This window comes from Chenopodium quinoa, unplaced genomic scaffold (assembly GCF_001683475.1).
Source record: "Chenopodium quinoa cultivar QQ74 unplaced genomic scaffold, ASM168347v1, whole genome shotgun sequence".
Taxonomy (NCBI): domain Eukaryota; kingdom Viridiplantae; phylum Streptophyta; class Magnoliopsida; order Caryophyllales; family Amaranthaceae; genus Chenopodium; species Chenopodium quinoa.
In genome coordinates this window covers 6,220,421-6,239,879 of record NW_018744304.1, presented here as the reverse complement: position 1 = coordinate 6,239,879, position 19,459 = coordinate 6,220,421, and the positions used below count along the sequence as shown (strand labels likewise).

Below are 19,459 nucleotides of genomic sequence, written 5' to 3'. Positions count from 1 at the left end.
ATCGGCCCATATTAGGGTTTGAAAGGTAGAAATTTCGAATTATGATAGACATTTGTTCAAGATCTATATGAATATGCTATTTTGGATTATTGTGATGTAAAAATCTTATTTTAATTATTAAAAGTGTTGGTAAGGGCTATCTAAGTTCTATTTATCGCTTTTTTTTTTGGTCAAGTAAGTTCTATTTATCGCTAATAGGTCTAATAAGGTTTGATAAATTTAGATACAGATCAGATAAGTTAAAATTAAATGAATTACAGATAAATTTGATAGTCCGGTATTTGGATGTTGCTATCCCCTCCTCTCCTTATTTTGTATCATTAAGAAAGGTAAAGCTATGTGTCTTATGATGATGTTACTATCCCCTCCTCTCCTTATTTTGTATCATTAAGAAAGGTAAAGTTATGTGTCTTATGATTGTTCATTAAGGACGAAACAATTCCAACTGTTAGTGGATAGTCAAACACCCAAACATGCTGCAGAATAGTTAACCAATTATGGGGCTGAATAGCAGATTTAATGGGTGATGTTTGAGGCAGTCTCGACTCTTGAATGATCTTTGTGTAGTCAATAAAATAGCTGATGTGTAACATGGGCTAGAATGGTGTTGGCGGTGGCGTTAGCGGCTTCATGTTTGTTTTAGATTCTTGTTTAATGTTATACTACCTCTGTTTTTTTTTTTTTTTATTAATTGATACGTTTTGACATTAATATTATGTACACACTTTTCTTTGACTGTATTTTGTGATTTATATGTAATGAAAAATATAGTAATGTAAGATCTTGTTAGAATCGTCATGATATATATTTTTTAAATATAAACTTCTTATAATTTTTGCTAATCGGAAATTAAAGATATTAGTGATTGAATTTGAGCATTGACAAACGTGACTAAAGAAATATGTCAACTAAAGAGAGGAAGTATATACTTCGAATTAATATAATCATACTAATGTAAGCAAAAAAAAAAATGTTAGATTGAATTTGGCGTAACTGCTGAAAGTCAATATTAAACTGATAATTAATATGGTGTTTGAAATTAGGACAAATTAGGCAGCCCTAAAACAAACCTCAAGAACTCAACTAACATTATATTTGCTCCAATGAGATTGGTTGAAACAGGTGTACTTACCCACTTCCCCTTCTCTTTACACATTCTTTTAAATACCTGAACAAGTATCAGCTGCTCCTCTAAAAGCCAAAATGGATTCTAAATCTAAACACATTTCACATGGTGAGAATGGTACATTAGAATGGGAAATTCAGGAGGATGAAGAGCTATTCGACATCAATTTAGCACTAGTCGACAACATTCCGCCACCCAATTACTATTGGGAGAACTACGTACTGTCAACAGGTAACGCACTCCTTGCCAATTGTCTATTGCCTGTAACTCATCTCTCAACCGCAGTTCCTGTGAATTCAGGGGAGACTGACCAGAGTGATCACCATATTCTGTCGGTTTCAGTCTTGAGTTTGCCTGACGTGCAGATCCCTGGTAAATCTAAAAAGTTTCCCTTGTTACAGACATTGCAAAGCAAACACTTGAGCTGGTTTTATACCACTTACATAAACAGGCAAACTGAGACTAGTGAGTTCTAATGTATTAGTATTATTTAGGAACTTCCATCAAAAATCCATAGTACTCATATGTAGTTCTCGTGCAGAAATTTAAGATTAGCTTTTAAAAATATAATTTCATGATTGCGAGTCATGATACGCTACTTAAGTTTTTACATCAGAAATACATTTCACCACTTTGGTGGCACTCCAATCTGATTTTTTTCAGAAAATTATTCTTGCACTTCTTACTTCTATGGTTCTTACTCTAACAGTACTGAATCCTTATTACTTCGTATATGACAATTGACAAACATTAATTGGCCATCTTACACATACTCGTATAGTCGTATAAATTAAACACAAGTGCAAAAAGAACTGACAGAAAGGATAAACATAGGGTGCAAAATAGCAATCACATGAAAAAATGCTCATCATTATCTCAACTTGGTGATAAGAGTGGATGCCTATGTATTCCACAACCGTCCTCCAGGTTCCTCAACAAAATAATAAAACAAGATGAACGTATACCTGTAACTGAAATTAGAATTCCCTGAAATAGAAGCAATCAAGACACCCTCACAACCATCTTGTTTTTCTTCCCAGCAGATAGCAAGAGAACTTTACCATCCACAATATCATCAGCCTCAATCCTCTTACTCTCACTATCAACTCGGCTGTTATTTAAATAAAGCCCCCCTTGCTTCATCATACGACGAACAGCAGACTTACTTTCAAGCAACCCTGACAAAACCGAGAGATCAACAATAGAAAGATTTAAGATTTCATTGTAAGCTAATGAACAGGAGGGCACGTCCTCAGCAATCCCTTCAATTGTCTTCCAGTCCAATTTAGTCTCAGCACCAGGCCTCAAAGCCTCAGTTGCCTTAATAGCCTCTTTCAAACCTTCTTCCCCATGGACAAATCGTGTTAGTTCTTCCGCAAGCCTTCTCTGAGCTGAATTTGGCACATATCCTGGTCTCCTCATCTCACTCTCAATTTCTTCTATCTCCTCTATTTCAAGGAAAGTCAATATTCTCAAAAATCTAACCACATCAGAATCAGGAACCGTGAAGAAATATTGATAAAACTTGTAAGGGGACAGCAATGCAGGAGATAACCAAATAGCCCCTTCCTCCGATTTCCCAAATTTTGACCCATCGCTCTTCAAAAGAAGAGGAAATGTAAGCCCATATGCTCCTTCTACAGCCATAATCTTCCTAATCAACTCGGTCCCTGCGGTTATATTCCCCCATTGATCACTACCACCAATTTGGACAGAGATTCCCTCATTCTTGTAAAGATGAAGAAAATCATACCCCTGCAATAACTGGTAACTAAATTCAGTAAAGCTCATCCCTTGTTCCGATTCTAGTCTCTTTTTAACACTCTCTTTTGACATCATAACACCAACTCTAGCATACCTCCCCACATTTTTCAGAAAATCAAGGAAACTAACATCCTTCCACCAATCAAAATTATTCAAAATCACAAATTTATCATCACCAAATTTACTCAAAATCATATTCAAAATAGATTTAATACCTCTAATATTCTTTTCTAGAGTTACATCATCCAAATCTGGCCTTTCAGTGGACTTTCCTGACGGGTCCCCAACACGGCCAGTGGCACCACCAAGTACAGCAACTGGTTTGTGGCCGCATCTCTGGAACCAAGAGAGGACAATTATGCCAATTAAATTCCCTAAATGCAGACTCTCCGCTGTTGGGTCGAAGCCACAGTAGACCTTCAACGGCGGATGATCATCCTTCAAGGAACAAGCAGAGCGGAGATTTTCACTAGTGATTGATTCAATAAGGCCTCTTTGCTCAAGAATATCAACCACATTTCGGCTTAGTTGCCAGTCCTTAGGGGTGATGGCAGTGAGTTCAGGAGACCGGGATGCTAGGGTTTGGACAGGGCGGCCTTTGAGAAGAGAGAATGAGGAATTGGAGGCAAAAGTTGAGATTCCATAAGTGGGGCACAGTGGGAGGAGAGAGAAGCAATGACGGTAGGAGAGTAAGGATCTTGTAGCAACTGGTACTGTTACAATTGCAGTCATGGATGAATTCTTAGAGATAATACGGAGAGCAGAAGACAATCAGCACTGTGATTGTTGTAAAAATTCAGAGTCCAAATATAGAGTAAAGCAACTTTCAAAGGACGATAACAATTAAAACTTTGGTACCCTGAAGCAAGACAAAAGATTAAATTAAGTTCAGTACAGTATTTTGGAAGAAGCTTGCGCCCCTGGTGCTTTTTATTTATTAAATAATACAAGGAAAATTTTAGCTGAACAAAAAAACACAGTAAAAGAATGGAATGAAAAAAGTGGGGTGGGTGGGTGGGGGGGGGGGGGTTCTGACAGAAACCAAAAGTTTATGCTTTTGATTCAAGGATCTCTTTAAATATATGGGCAATAACGAACAACATCACCACATATACCCTGACAGTCTAAATTAAGCAATTCCAACTCCAATCAACTCAAGCAAACTAAAGATGTTTGAAGACTATAATTCAATATCTGAAAGCTAGAAACCCCCAACTTCAGATTTTCCCAACTTTTAAAAAACACCCTTTCTCATGATACATTTCACATAAGACTTTTAGAATTACTGATTACATTTTCCCTTAAACACACAGCAAAGCAGAAGAATGCATTCTAAATTGATTCATTAAAAAGGGAATAAGTGTGTAAACTTTGTTTTGAAAATTCACCTATTCCTTCGCAAAATTCGCCACCCTCCTCCCAAGGGACCCAACACTATTATCCCTCACAATTGAAACACCCCTTTTTTTACTACAAAATCCCATTGAGCGGCTTGCAACCACATGATGGAGTATGATACAACCAAGTACCCAACCCCCCCCCCCCCAACCTCCCCCCTTCCCCGCCTTTTCCTTTTTCTAAGCCCTCCTCTATCCCATTCTGTCACACCTCTCTTCTTCCTTCCCATAGCAAATTTAATTTTAAACAATAAGACCCTTAGATGTAAAACATACACTAGTGAAGCAGGGGAAGTCCCAAAGTTATAACAAAATTGGTACTGAACTATGTAGGAATAAACTAGCTCTTATTGGGTGTTGGGTACTCAGACTACTCACTGAACCACAAAATATAAAACAAAAGTTGTTCTTGTTATAGAGGAAATCAATTTATAGGAAAGGATTTTCCCATTATTCTTTGTTTGGAATGTACAGGGCTGAAATTTCCCAATAGGTGAAATTATATGCTTCTAGCAAAGAAGGAATAATCATTTTCCCTTGTATTACTAATTTTTCTTGTTCCTCTCTTCCCTCCATTTCCACTTTTTATATTTAGCTTTTCAATCAAAGAAATAAACAAAGGAAAGGAATTTCCAGTTTACATTCAGTTCAACATGTTTTCCATTGAACCAAACACAGCCAAAATATAAGTAATCTGCAAGTTCTGAATAGTTTCATGAAATTCAAACTTGTAGAAGCTTATTAAAAAAAATCTATACAAATTGACTTAGCAAATAACACTAGACAATGTCAATTATTATTCCATGAGTATTAAGACAACAGCCTCCAACATCCAATTGCAATCCTAATACTAATACTTCAAGGAATAGAAAAAACCTCTACCATGAATACCATCTCACATCACTTTTTACCAGCTAAATCCAGGTACGAAGTAATTTGGCGAAAGATAACCCAAAAAAGTTATTGTACTGCCTTAAACATTTAACACAATCAAAGCAAGAATTCTTAAATGCAGGGCTACAAAACCCATTTCACTAGTTGGACTACAATTCAATGGGGACTTTAGGTGCCTAAGTTAGACAATTTAGTACTCAGAATGAAAATCCTAACTACCTTAAAAACCATCAAGCAACATTATTATTATTTCAAAGCTCTAAAAAAAGTACGGCATCCTTGGAATCATCTTTGAGGTTCAGTGACGTTACGCATCAAATTGAACAAAGATTTGAACTTGAGAGGATAAAAATTCATTGCTATGCCAGGGAGCACCAGTTGATCTCAATTTCAAAGCTTTTAAGTACAGCTAAAATCAACATATCTAGTTGAATACATAAGTGGGTTTAGATATTCCATAGGTACCCAATTAAAAACTCCACAATAATGCATGTTCAAAAATATTACAAAATAAAATAAATCATAACAACTTAATCATTTTCAGGCTTCATTTAAAAACCAAAACTTTTATATATTTACATATAGAATATTAAATTAAAACCCCGTGACATAGCTTGGATTTATAAACTCCATGGAATAGATCAGCAATCTGCAGTATAATTATAAATGGGTTTATAAACCCACATCTAAATTAGCCAACTACCTTAATTATCATGCCCATTATGATAAAACATTATCAGGTCAAAAATAGTTTTGTGCTTAAAATTTGGACATTAATTATATGACTATATGAGTGTTAAATTCCAATTTACTTTATGAGTGTTAAATTCCAATTCAAATTTTAATGGGTTGAATCCAATATTTTAACTTCCATTATAATACTGTAACTAAGATATGAAAAAACAACAAAAGAGAACACAAGAGTACAAGGAAGAAGAGGTCTAATTTCATAGTTCAATCCTAACATTAAGGGTTTTGGGACATAAGCAATCAAATTTAATTCAATTATAAAATCACATAATTTTTAGAAAGAAAAGGCATAATTGATTCAATCATCAAATTAGGCTCATAATTTTCTACTCTATCAACATAATCGCTCATAACCTTAGTAATTAGAGCCAACAGTTAAAGAATTCGAACATAAATTTACTAAACTGACAATGGGAATTAAATTAGATGAAAGATAAACCCTAGATTGTGAAATTGATATGAAAATTACAAAAGGGAACAAGAACTTACCTCAGAAGCTGCTTGAGAACGTGGAGTGCGCTACAATGGAAAACTGAGAGAGGAGGAAAACGTTCATATTTTTTAGGACAATATTTATCCATTGAACTACTAACCTTCGTCCCTCAAATTTTTTTTTTTTTTTTCCTTTTGCCTCTTTGCAAAAATATAAAATATGAATCAAACTTTAAAATGTTTGACCATAAAATAATCTTAAGGAAATTTTGTGAGAAACCACCCATTAAAAACACGTTTTTGTAAAAATGTCAAAACCACCCAAAAAAAAATTTGTTGTCTAAGACCACCCATTTTCAAAAAAATGTTGTTAAACACCACTGGAGTCTATTTTCCGGCATTGACCTAGACTCCGGCGTTGACCCTTCCCCGGTTCCCCCCTTCTATTTCACCCTCTTTTTTTTTCTCCTCTTCTCATTTGTATTTGCCGTGGTTGTTCTTCTTTTCTCTTCTCCTTCCATTTCTCTTTCCTCTTCTTCTTTGATATATGCTGCTCTTCTCCTTCTTCTTTCTCTCTTTTCTTTCATTTCTCTTTCTCTCTTCTCCTTCCCTTTCTCTTTTCTATTTTCTTTTCGCCAGCGAATTGAAGGGTTGGGTCACGACGCCATTTTGATCTTCTTGCCGGGGTCGGGTGGAGGTGCGGTTGACACGAAATTGATGGTTTTCTGGTCAAATTCGAGGTGACATTCAAAGCAAAATTCGATTAAAGGTATGTTTTCTTGTTTTTAATGTTTTAAAAAAAATTATTTCGTTAAGTTTTGGGTTGTTTATGTGGTTTTGGGCGGTTATGGTGGATGGTTTTTGGTGGGTAGTTGGTCGAAATAGGTGGGGTTAGGGTGGTAGTTCTGGGTTTTTTTTATGTGGGTTTAGGTGATAGATCTAGTTTAGGGTATGGTGGGTGGGTTCGGATTAGGTGGGTTTAAGATCTGGGTTAGTTGGGTGGGTTAGGGTTAGGTTGGTAAGGTGGTGACCTGGTTCTGGTTGGTGGGTTCGGGTTAGGTTGGTAAAGGTGGTGGGTGGGTTCCGGTAAGGTGGGTTAAGGTGGTAGTTAGGGTTAAGTGAGTGGTGGGTGGTTTAAGGTGGTGCGATTGGTGGGTTAAGGCAAGTAAATTGGTTAAGCGTAGTGGTGGTGGTGGCTAGAAGTAGTGGTGCGGAGTTTTTTTTTTATGGTTGGAGTCAACGCCGGAGTTTTGGGTCAATGCCGGAAAATAGACTCTAGTGGTGTTTAACAACAATTTTTTGAAAATGGGTGGTACTAGACAACAAATTTTTTTTGGGTGATTTTTGACAAAAAAAGTGATTTTAACGGGTGGTTTCTGACAAAATTTCCTAATCTTAATTTACAATTTGAGATTTTGTTGAATTCGTCTTATCATATCTAGAGTATATTTTAGAGTAATTTCTACTTCCTCATTTTTAAATAGAAAAAATTGCTGGAATAGTCTCACCTTTGGGCCGTCTGGGAAAAAAAAAATCTCATATTTGGCTATAAATAATCCCACCTTTATACCTTATCCGCTCCTAAGAGTCCCAATTGGTCATGTAACTTATTATAACAAGTTATCAGACACATGTCTGCCTGTGATTGGTAAAAAAAAAAGTTTAATTTATTTTGTGAATCGCTAAATACCGCCAACGTTTTTTATCAACACCGCCAACAAAAGTGATTAAAGGACAATATTACCCTTACTTATCCTCACATAACTTTCTCTCTCCTAAGGGACAAACCCAACCTTCAAACACCACATAAGCCATCACCACCCATTCCACTAGCCACGCAATTACAAATGGAGTACTTTTTTTGACAAACAAACAAATAATAGTAATAAAATCATAATAACAACTAATCGAAGATCTTGTACTACACTGCTACTTTAACTCAAATGAATAATTTTAATTATAATTCAAAAAAAAATCAAGCAGTATTTTTGTGATTTACTGTCGACCGTGGCTAACAATCGGCGCCAAAAATCGATTGGCCTGGGTAACCACCGGTTTTCAGCGCCGGTTACTGACAGAGTCAACCGGTTTTGAGCGTCGATAGTGAGCTATAAAAAAAAGAAGATGAAGTGATGAACTGGTTTTGACGACCACCGCAATACCAGCTCGTCTTCTTCGAGCAATCGACAATCGTCATTGCTGCCCTTCCACCTCCAATGTGTACAACCTTCGCTGTCGTTCACCTCCAACGTACAACCACTGTTGTGGTGGTATGGTGGTTGGGAAATGGTGACGAGAGAGAAAGCACGGTGAGAAAAGTGGTGGTTGTGGCCTTGTGGGTGATGAGATAGAAAAAAAATAAAGAGGAAGAAAATGGGGAGGTGTAGTAAGGGTATTGGTGTCCATTCATCTAAAATTTTGGCGGTGTTGATAAAAATTGTTGGCGGTGTTTAACACCTCCCTTTATTTTAGGAAAAAAAAATTGAAAACTTAAAAAAAAAAAAAAAAAAAACCACCAACCTGCTCCAGCCACCTTCCTCGCCACCTGCTCCCGCCGTCATTACCGCCAAAGTCCCCTGCCCCATGGCTCCGACCGCCCAGATTGACTCCCCCAGCGCTGCGCCCCCTCTCCGTTTCCCCCGAACCACCAGTATCCCTTCTACCGTATTGAAAACCCTCGAAAACCAACCATCCCACAACCCTCGAAAACCCTTTTTCTGCCTGATATGTCTATTTTATATAGTGTTTTACCCCCGTCCCTCAGTCATAATTAGTAGTGTTTTTGGCCCTTTGGGGCCACTTTTATTACTAATATGTGTTTTCTAGTGTTTTCGTAGTTTTGGTTAAGTTTTGCAGGGAATTGCACCTTTGGAGTATTTTCCCGGGATTTTTATGAAGCGACTACGAGCATCGGAGGAGCACGACTATTTTCGGAGCCCGAGGCAATTGGACCATGTATTCGAGACCCGAGAGGAAATATGGATTGGGCCGAGAAATCTAGCCCAAATCAAAGTCCAAACCTCCAAGATGAAGCCGGGCCCGATCGGGCAAGCTTACGCCCGATCGGGCGAGCTGTCGCATGCCAGCTGCCAAGGAGATGCGCGCCCGATCGGGTGAGCGTAGGCTCGATCGGGCGCAGCACTGAAAGATAGGCGTAGAAAAAAGGCGGGCCCGATCGGGCGCCCCCTTCGCCCGATCGGGCGCGTGTTTTGTTAGAACCTGATTAAGCTTTGTTTATTTCGTGTTTTAGGGGGAGATATTTATATTGGTTTTGTACGGATAATTAATGACTTCCTTCTCTTAGACTTTCTCTCTCTACTTAGTATTTCTCTATCTCTAGAATTCTCTCAAAACTCTTGTACTTAATTCCTACATTAATTCCAGATTTGTTTTGGTACAATTTCTTCCCTTTCTAATTTCAGCTATTTTAATTATTTTCTTGTTTATGTTTTTAATTGTTTATTTGATTGGATTAGTTATGATGATTAGTGAGTATTTTAATTCTAGGGTTTTAGGGGATCCACAATTAATATGAAGGGATAGCTTGTTATTATTGATTGTTGATATTGCATGATAATTTCCTATTGAATTGTTTTAATTCTTTGCAATTAGATTATGAATGGAGCAGATGTAATTTGGTTGTGAATGTTTAGCAATATTGAATTGATGAATCGAGCAGATGTTGATTTAATATTAAAGGCTATTTTTAATAGGAACTTAGGTCTAATAAATTGCGAGAGCCTGTTAGATCCATGTTGGTTAATAAATTGCGAGAGCCTGCTAATCATGTTATTGATGCATTGTTAATTATTAATTGTTTCGTTCTATCCCGGAATATTAATTATTGGTGAACCTGCGACCCTAGGTTTCCTTATTATTGATTCTTTTCTCCCTAAACTCATCCTTCGTAGTATAGAATTCATATTTAAAATATTGGTTACTTAGATAATTTAGATTATAACAATTAATTAGAATTAAAAAGACTTGTTTCCCTGTGGAGTTCGACCCTACTTCCCTATCTACTGTAGTTAGTGATTTAGGTAATTATTTTTGATCAGGGGATACGACTTTACCCTGTCAAAATTTGGCGTCGTTGCCGGGGAAACGATTTTATTTTTATTTTCTGATTATATTTTTGTAGTCTAGATTATCCCCCCTTTTGCCTCAGAGAACATTAGTTCTTTGAGGCAAATCTCATATTTGTCTTTAGTTCTTTGTTTATGCCCAGGTGTTCTAGATCAGGTGACATCCCTTTTGATCCTGAGATCGAGCGTTCTTTTCATAGGCAAAGGAGACTCTACAGACAAATTCTGGCGGGTTCTGAGGAGGAAAACGATCGAAGAGATCCTCCCACTGATTCTAGTGATACAGATATTCCTTCATATTCAGAATCAGAGATGACGGCCCAGAAGAAACTCAGTGATTATTCGCAACCGAAGCTCACAGATTTCCCGCACCTTACTCCTACTCCGGCTCTAGATGGAGTTCAATTTGAGATCAAGCCCCAATTTATCACTATGATAGAGAGGAAGCAGTTCAGCGGAGCTAAGGGTAAAGATCCTAATCTTCACATCGCAGATTTCTGCCAATATTGTAACATCATTAGACAAGCCGGGGTTACGCAGGACCAAATCAGGGAGATTCTTTTTCCCTTTTCTTTATGTGGCAAAGCAAAATTATGGTTTAATGGTTTGAATAGAACTGCACTTGGTATTACTGGCTGGGATACTCTTGCTTTGAACTTTTATAATAAATATTATCTTGCAGAGAGAACAGCGGTGCTAAGAAGTGCTATTCAGAACTTCGCTCAAGAGGCCGACGAAACACTATATGAGGCTTGGGAGAGGTTCAAGGATCTACAGAGAGAGTGTCCCCACCACAATCTAGCACAATGGCAATTGATCCAAGCATTCTATAATGGACTTGGAAATTCTTCCAGATCAGTACTAGATTCGGCAACTAGTGGGAGGTTTATGAATTTAAATGTGGATGATGCAGGACAGGTTATCGAAGACATGGCAATACACAATTCCCAATATGGGAATCCGAGGGGGTTTGCAAATAAGGGGAAACATAATGTCGATTCTGTATCCTTTTTGCAAGCTCAATTAACTTCTATTTGTCAAAAATTAGATAATCTTACTACTACTCCTAACTCTGTAGCTAATGTTTCTGCTGTTGCTAACCATGAAGCTTTTTGTGAAAATTGTGGAATTGTAGGTCATTGGGAGCAAGATTGTAGGAGCTCTATGGAACAGGTTAATGCCTTTCAAACCTATAGGCAAAATAACCCCTATTCCAATTCCTACAATGCCGGTTATAAAAATAATCCTTACCTTTCATACCGGAGTACCAATGTACAAAACCCTCCACCTCCACAACAACCACAACAGCAACCCCCACCACAACAAAAATACTATCATCCTAATGCTGGCCAGAAAAGCCAAGTATCACCCTCATCATCTTTCGACCCTGCCATGACAGAAATTAGAGCGATGCTAGCTAATATGCAAAAGCACATGGAGAGTAGGGATGCACAAATTGATTCTATCCTAGCCCACAATAAAATCATGGACAATCAAATTGCACAACTTTCATCTACCCTACAATCCCGTCAGCAGGGAGCTCTACCGTCACAGCCTATCCATCCTACAGATCATGCTAATGCAATCACTCTAAGGAGTGGTTCCCATTATGATGGACCTCCTATGCCACAGGAAGATGGACCAGTTTCTAATCTAGATTCCTCTATATCAAACGGTAATCCTGCTAGCCCTGCAGGGCTACAAAAAGACACTAACCCTACTAATGTTTCTGTGCAGGGTAAATTGCAGGATAAGGAGGAGTTGTGCAGAGCCCAGTTATCAAGCTTCCATTCCCTAATAAACAACTGAAAAGTAAGCTTGATAAACAATTCGGTAAGTTTTTAGAGGTTGTGAAAAAACCTGCAGGTAACAGTCCCTTTCACTGATTTAATCACTCAAGTACCTTCTTATGCTAAATTCTTGAAAGACATTCTGACTAGGAAAAGGGCCTTTAATGAAGTAGAAACTGTAGCTTTTACAGAGGAGTGTAGCGCTTATTTGCAAAATAAATCACCTCCTAAATTAAAGGATCCCGGTAGTTTTTCTATCCCTTGTCACATTGGGAATGTTTTTATTGATAAGGCTTTATGTGATCTGGGTGCTAGTGTCAGTGTCATGCCATCATCTATATGTGCTAAATTAAATATGGGGGAATTAAAAATTACTAATATAACTTTACAAATGGCAGATCGTTCGGTAAAATATCCCTTAGGTATTTTATAGGACGTACCTGTCAGAGTTGGTAAATTTTTCATTCCAGTTGATTTTGTTGTTTTAGATATGGCAGAGGACACACAAATACCCATTATATTAGGTAGGCCTTTCCTCCACACTGCAGGAGCTATTATTGATGTGAAAAATGGTAAACTGACCCTTTCTGTAGGCGACGATAATGTTACCTTTAATTTAGGGAAGGTTTTGAAAGGGCCTATGTTGGAGGAAAATTGTTGTTATATTTATACAATTGATATAATGGACAATATTTGTGTTGATAGCTTGCCACAGGTTCTTGCTAAGGATCCCTTGGAGGAAGTTCTCTGCGGGAATTTATCCAGCGATAATGCAAGCATTTGGGGTAATAAGGTACAAAATATTGAAAAAGCTCTTTCCTTAGAAGAGTTAAGCCCCAAGGAGACAATGAAGGTAGTAAATTTAGTTCAGGAATCAAAACCTGCAGAGGTCAAGAAACCTGAGCTAAAACCTCTCCCTTCTCATTTAAAATATGTTTTTCTAGATGAGCAGGAACTACACCCCGTGATCATCAGTACTGCACTCACTGACCTACAATCTTCCCAACTTCTAGGGGTTCTCAAAACCCATAAGAAGGCTATAGGGTACAGTATTGATGATCTTAAGGGTATTAGCCCTGATTTTTGTATGCACAGGATTCATCTAGAGGAAAATTATAAGCCCTGCATTCAACCCCAACGAAGATTAAATCCAAACATGCAGGAAGTAGTCAAGAAAGAGGTGATGAAATTACTCGATGCAGGTATCATCTATCCTATTTCTGACTCCAAGTGGGTAAGTCCTGTGCAGGTAGTACCGAAGAAGGGTGGGATGACTGTGATAACCAATGATAAAAATGAATTAATACCCACCAGAACTGTAACAGGGTGGCGTATGTGCATAGACTATCGTAGACTTAATATCGCCACTAAAAAGGATCATTTCCCTCTCCCTTTTATTGATCAAATGCTTGAGAGGTTAGCTAATCACAAATTCTTTTGCTATTTAGACGGGTATTCGGTATTTTTCCAAATTCCGATTCACCCTGAAGATCAGGAAAAGACCACCTTTACATGCCCTTATGGCACTTTTACATATCGTAGAATGCCCTTTGGTTTATGTAATGCACCTGCTACCTTTCAACGTTGCATGATGATCATTTTTTCTGATTTCATAGAGTGAGTTTCTTGCTGTTATATATGCTTTAGAGAAATTTAGATCATATCTAGTTGGTTCTAAAGTTATTGTTTTTACTGATCATGCAGCATTAAAATATTTGATAGCCAAGGCGGAATCAAAGCCAAGGCTACTCCGTTGGGTTCTCTTGCTCCAAGATTTCAACATTGAAATAAAAGATAAAAAAGGAGCAGAGAACGTAGTGGCAGACCACTTGTCACGTATCAGGTATGATGAGGGTAAGGATTCTTTACCTATAGATGATTCTTTCCCTGACGATAACTTGTATGCAGTTGTAGAGCATCACCCTTGGTACGCCGATTTTGCTAATTATATAGTGGGTGGTACTCTACCTCCTGACTTGTCCTACCAACAGAAAAAGAAATTCCTCTATGATGTTAAACATTATTTTTGGGATGACCCTTTTTTGTTTCGTGAGTGTGCAGATGGATTATTTCGCAGGTGTGTTCCCGAATGGGAGGTTCACGGCGTCCTTACCAGTTGTCATACTTCACCCTATGGTGGACATCATGGCCCCACTAAAACGGTGGCCAAGATTAATGAGTCAGGCTTCTTTTGGCCTACTATGTTTAAAGACACTAACACTTTTGTGCAGGCTTGTGATTCTTGCCAGAGGATTGGCAACATTTCGCGGAGGCATGAGATGCCCCAAACTGGCATCCTAGAAGTTGAAATATTCGATGTTTGGGGTATCGATTATATGGGGCCGTTCCCATCTTCCAATGGGAATTGTTACATACTTGTAGCCGTCGATTATGTGTCCAAGTGGGTTGAAGCCATAGCTTCACCAACGAATGATTCCAAGGTAGTCATTAAGCTCTTCAAGAAGATCATATTTCCCAGGTTTGGTGTTCCACGAGCTATTATAAGTGATGGGGGTACCCACTTCCATGAAAGACAATTGGATAACTTCCTCAAGAAGTATGGCGTACATCACTAAACAGGGCTTAGTTACCACCCCCAAACTAGTGGTCAAGTTGAGGTCTCTAATAGGGAAATCAAGGCGATCCTAGAAAAGGTAATAGCCAAGTCAAGAAAAGATTGGAGCATGAAGCTTGATGACACACTCTGGGCATACCGGACTGCATTTAAAACACCGATCGGTACTTCACCTTATAGATTGATTTATGGTAAGGCATGTCATCTTCCCGTCGAATTGGAGTACAAAGCTTTTTGGGCGATCAAAGAGCTTAATATGGATTCTAAGGCCGCGGGTAAGAAGAGACTCCTTCAACTCAACGAGTTGGATGAGTTTAGATTGTCAGCATATGATAGTGCGCGGATCTACAAGGAGAAGACCAAGAAGTGGCATGACAAGAGGATCCTACCAAGAGAGTTTGCACCGGGCGATAAGGTTCTTCTCTTTAATTCTAGATTGAAGATTTTCCCAAGAAAGTTGAAGTCTAGGTGGTCCGGTCCCTTCACTGTCACAAAGGTAAACAAATTTGGTTCGGTAGAGTTGGTGAATGACAAAGGTGAAGAATTCAAGGTGAATGGCCAAAGGTTGAAAAGGTATCATGAAGGCGCTATCATTAGAGATGGGGAGGAGACTCTCCTAACTCCACTTCCAACATGAGTTTCAAGGTGGTGAGAAGGTCGTGCGGGACCTAGATAAACCAGCGCTTTGCGGGAGGCAACCCGTATTTCATGCTTTATAGGCTAGTTTTCCTTTTCCTTATTTTTCCTTTTTTTTCTTTTTTTGAGAGAGGCGAGGAGAGTGATATTTCACCGGTTTTAAGTGTTGTTGTACAGGTATGAATTTCACAGGGTATAAAGACTTAAAGAAATTTTGAAGAAGAAACGGAATCGGAGGAAAAAGGCTCTCTCGGGCCCAATCGGGCGAGGCTCGCCCGATCGGGCGCGCAAGTGAGCCAGAATTCAGGGTCAATTTTGCCTGATCGGGCGAAATTGCCCGATCGGGCGCGTAAGTGAGCTAAGAATCGTAGCAAATTTCGCCCGATCGGGCGCGCAAGCTAAGTGGATTCCAGGGTTATTTCCGCCCGATCGGGCGAAGCTTGCCTGATCGGGAAATTTTTTTGGAAAATCGAGTAAAAGAAAAAGAAATGTCGGGCGAAGCTCGCCCGATCGGGCGAGAAAAAAGGGCGAAAAATCGTTCGCGTTCGCGCCCGATCGGGCGCGCAACTTGAATTTTGGAGAATCACACCTACGCCCGATCGGGCGAGGCTCGCCCGATCGGGCGCGCCATCAGGACGACCCCCCTTTATTTTCTTTTCTCTTCTTTCTTCCCTCATTTCCTCCTTATTTCTTCTTCTTCATTCACTCTCTCTCTCTAAAACCTCCATTTTCAAACCTTAAACTTTCACTTCAATCTAAAGATCTTCTCTAATTCCTCCATCCAAAATCAAAAAAATTTACATATTTCATCTTCCCTCACCTTTCTCTACACTCCATCCTAATTTTCCCCATTTTTTTCTCAATTTTTCTTACACCCTAAGAGAGAGAAACCTCAAATTTTCTACTATTTTCAACGACAATGGCCTCCAAGCGTTCAAGAAATCAAAGGGGTGAGAGCTCTAGTGCGGCACAACCAGCAAACAACCCGGACCTTCAAATTCCGGGATGGGAGGAAGTTGTAATCGTTTCGGAGGAGCAACGGGTTCGGATGATCAACCTCATCGATCGTCAGGTAAATTCTACCCGTTTCATACATCATCCTACTTTAGCTAGGCTAGGTCTTGACAAATATGTGGAAAAATTGTTTAAGGGCATAGGCATGAGTGGTTTTTTTCAAATGTGCCACGATACTTATGATTATTTAACATTGGAATTTATATCAAGTTTTAATGTTATCAAAATGAATGCACTTATCACTCACGTCCAATTTCGATTGTTGAACAATAATGTGAGATTAACTTTAAAGGAATTTGGTAAATTGTTTGACTTGAAATCGGACAAGCCTATTGAACCTTCTCAAGACCACACCGTCGTGGTCTACAAGAGGTTAACAGGGGAGGATTTGGTGAACCTCCAACATGCCAAAGGGACGTGGATTGAACATCCCGTCCCCAAACTTTGGCAAAGATTTGCCGGCCTCACTATTTTTGGGAGGCATGAACCGGCAAATGTTCGGAGGGATGAATTGGAATTGTTGGCTTCCTATATAATCCCTAATGCTGAAAAATTAAATTTACCGCATAGGATAGCCAACCATTTTCAAAGGGCGGCCAATGCGGCCGAAGCTAGTAGGTCTAGAGCGCCTATTTACTTTGGGGGGTTAGTGACCCATATAGCTAGGAAGCATTTAGGTTGGAACCCCGATGGCCATAGAAAAGTTGTGGGATCGAACCTAATGGACCTACCTTATTTTGGGAGTTTGAATTGGGTACAACCGGTGGGGAATGATACTTGGTGGATTGTCCACCGACAATCGGGTAGGAGAGACCAAGCGTTTACCTTACCCAACCCCGCCTTGACCAAATTTGAGAGGGGGAAGCCCTCTTATACCTTCGAGTTAGATGGTGAAGGTGCGGTTTAACCACCTCACCCCTCACCACAACCTCACCAATCCCCCATTCACCATTCACCTCACTACACACCACCCCTACCTTTCACCTACGGCATGCCTACAATGCCTACTTCCTCGGTCGATTACAATGTCGACCCAAATGCCCCATATGACTTTTCGGCTTTTAGGAGCCAACTAGACCGTATTGAGACGGGGCAAGGAAGGGTAGAGGGCATGATGCAAAACCTAGACTCTAGGTTAAGCACCCTAGATGGGAGGGTTGGTCTTATTGAGAGGAACCTAGGGAGGGGCCTTTACCCCATGTATGATGATTATGCCCGTCGGGGGGCTATTCCTCCCGATTCCCTTACTCCCGATTGGTTCCAATACCCCCAAGGAGGGTATTTTCACCCCGGTGCTTATGGTACTTGTTTCGGGGTTTTCTGATGTCCTGCGGGAGAGTTACAATTTCGAGACTGGAACCGGACGCCTGTACCTGCAAAATAACGGAGACTCCTGGTGGTGGGAGCTCCGCCTCCAACGGTCAAGTTAGTACTTGATTAAGGAGTAATTAATGCGGAAATTAAAGTGATTGAGTCCCTCTAGGTGAGAGTGTTTAATGTAGGTAATCTGCTTTGTTAGCGAGATCAGCCGGTTTATACTGTGTGTAATTAATGTGTTTTTTTCGTAATCCCCCTTAATGAGGATTAAGGGAGGTATTTATAACCTTGGGAAACGTGCCCATCCTAGGTTTAGGTTAACCTAGGGCTGATTGGGCTTCCCTTGGAAGTTGGGCCTGGGTGGCCGGTTTCTCCATTAGGCATGGAGTATGCCACATGTCATGACATAATAGGTCCAAGGTGGACGATAAGCGCGTGCCACGTGGCAAGCCCTGGCAGTTCCAACTGGGGGACACTTGGCAGGACCTGATTGGCCCACGTGGCGCATTCCGATTGGTGAGAGCAAAATCCCCTAATCATTTGCCCCTCACAGGTGGCACGTGACTGGTCACGTGTTACCTGTGACAGGTGTCGCACTGTAACAGGCGACGACCTTCTACAGGTGTCAGTCGACGAAAGGACGAGAGATTTTCCCGCCCAAATTTTGAATTCTGAAAGTGACCCTTCGCCTTCTCACTTCGCCTATATAAGGGAGGATTGTCTTGAGTCATTTTTCACACTTGAGAACTTTGAGAGAGAACATTCGGACCCCTGAACTTGCTCTGACATTTTGGACCTTTTCTGCCTACCGCCTGTTCTGACAAGCCGACTGCACAGGACTTTCAACACTTCATCAATCGTCACTCGTTCAGGTAACTGTCGGTTCTCTTACTCTTAATTTTCTTTTTATTTTTTGAAATGGCACCACGGAAGCACACGACACGACCTAGGTTAGTGATCAGCCGGTCACCGGGGACGGCTGAATCTAGGACTAGGAGTGTCGCCTGCCCTTTTCCGGACCCATCTTTGCCCTTTATACAAAGTCCGACTGTATTTGTGTCTATGCAGAGCAGGATGGCCAGAACGAAAAAGACTGCTAGGATCTCAAATTCAGACGGCTCCTCCCACAGGGTGTCGCTTAGTGAAACATCTGACCAGGCGCCAGATGTGGAAATGAAACAAGGCGGCCTGAAAGCCGGCAATTCTGAGGGAGGAGTCATAGTGACCCCTTCCCATTTAACAGTTAACAATTCTGCTCCTTTTCAAAGAGAGGAGGCGGGCCCCTCCGGGAGAGGGGAGAAGTCGTCCTCTTCGGACTCGTCAGAGGACGATTCCGAGTCAAGCTCTTCTGGCCATGCTTCTTTGGACACAGAAGAGAAAAACAGCCGCCTGCAAGAGGAGAGACTTTCTCACGCAGTTGAGAAGGGGGACAATTGGGCGGAGCCATCCGCCTCTTACCGAGAGCAAAATACCCCCTACTACTGCACGGTACCTCGGGGCCGGATCACAGCCATGCAAGAGAAAGTGGAGAGCTTTATTGCAAACCACACCATGGGCCCCGACTTTCTAGTGTTTGTGCCGGATCCAGAAGACACAGTCGTCTGGCCGGCTGGTTCCAGTTATGATATCGCCTGCTTTGGCTGCTACGAGGCGGCCATCAAGGCAGGGCTGCGCTTCCC

The 19,459-nt window shown here is 40.2% G+C and overlaps 2 protein-coding genes across 4 annotated transcripts; one reads left to right on the top strand and one right to left on the bottom strand.

Annotated features, from left to right (window-relative positions):
* Nucleotides 1–1,369: 1,369 nt before the first annotated feature.
* LOC110695750 (tyrosine--tRNA ligase, chloroplastic/mitochondrial-like) lies at nucleotides 1,370–7,219 on the bottom strand. 3 transcript variants are annotated; one of them, XM_021872977.1, is made up of 3 exons: nucleotides 6,421–7,219; nucleotides 2,092–3,749; nucleotides 1,370–1,504 (listed from the first exon to the last, which is right to left on the bottom strand). In XM_021872977.1, exon 2 carries the CDS (start codon nucleotides 3,620–3,622, stop codon nucleotides 2,129–2,131), a length of 1,494 nt encoding a protein of 497 aa, XP_021728669.1. In that variant the 5' UTR covers nucleotides 3,623–3,749; nucleotides 6,421–7,219; the 3' UTR covers nucleotides 1,370–1,504; nucleotides 2,092–2,128. The 3 variants fall into 3 exon arrangements, with proteins under 3 accessions (XP_021728669.1, XP_021728670.1, XP_021728668.1); XM_021872978.1 differs by having other exon boundaries at nucleotides 1,427–1,495; XM_021872976.1 differs by lacking the exon at nucleotides 1,370–1,504 and having other exon boundaries at nucleotides 1,976–3,749; nucleotides 6,421–7,218.
* Nucleotides 7,220–12,071: 4,852 nt separating this feature from the next.
* On the top strand, nucleotides 12,072–14,814 carry LOC110695856. The gene is made up of 4 exons (XM_021873081.1): nucleotides 12,072–12,186; nucleotides 12,727–12,863; nucleotides 12,954–13,091; nucleotides 14,470–14,814. Exons 1-4 carry the CDS (start codon nucleotides 12,072–12,074, stop codon nucleotides 14,812–14,814), a joined length of 735 nt encoding a protein of 244 aa, XP_021728773.1.
* Nucleotides 14,815–19,459: the final 4,645 nt, after the last annotated feature.

What these genes read in the sequence shown, in the direction of transcription:
- LOC110695750 (XM_021872977.1), bottom strand. Translation starts at nt 3,622, where the DNA reads ATGACTGCAATTGTAACAGTACCAGTTGCTACAAGATCCTTACTCTCC.
- LOC110695856 (XM_021873081.1), top strand. Translation starts at nt 12,072, where the DNA reads ATGCCACAGGAAGATGGACCAGTTTCTAATCTAGATTCCTCTATATCA. An exon ending in TACTAATGTTTCTGTGCAGG is followed by an intron (nt 12,187 to 12,726) that starts GTAAATTGCAGG and finishes TTGTTGTTTTAG; the next exon opens with ATATGGCAGAGGACACACAA. An exon ending in GCCCCAAGGAGACAATGAAG is followed by an intron (nt 13,092 to 14,469) that starts GTAGTAAATTTA and finishes ACTTTTGTGCAG; the next exon opens with GCTTGTGATTCTTGCCAGAG.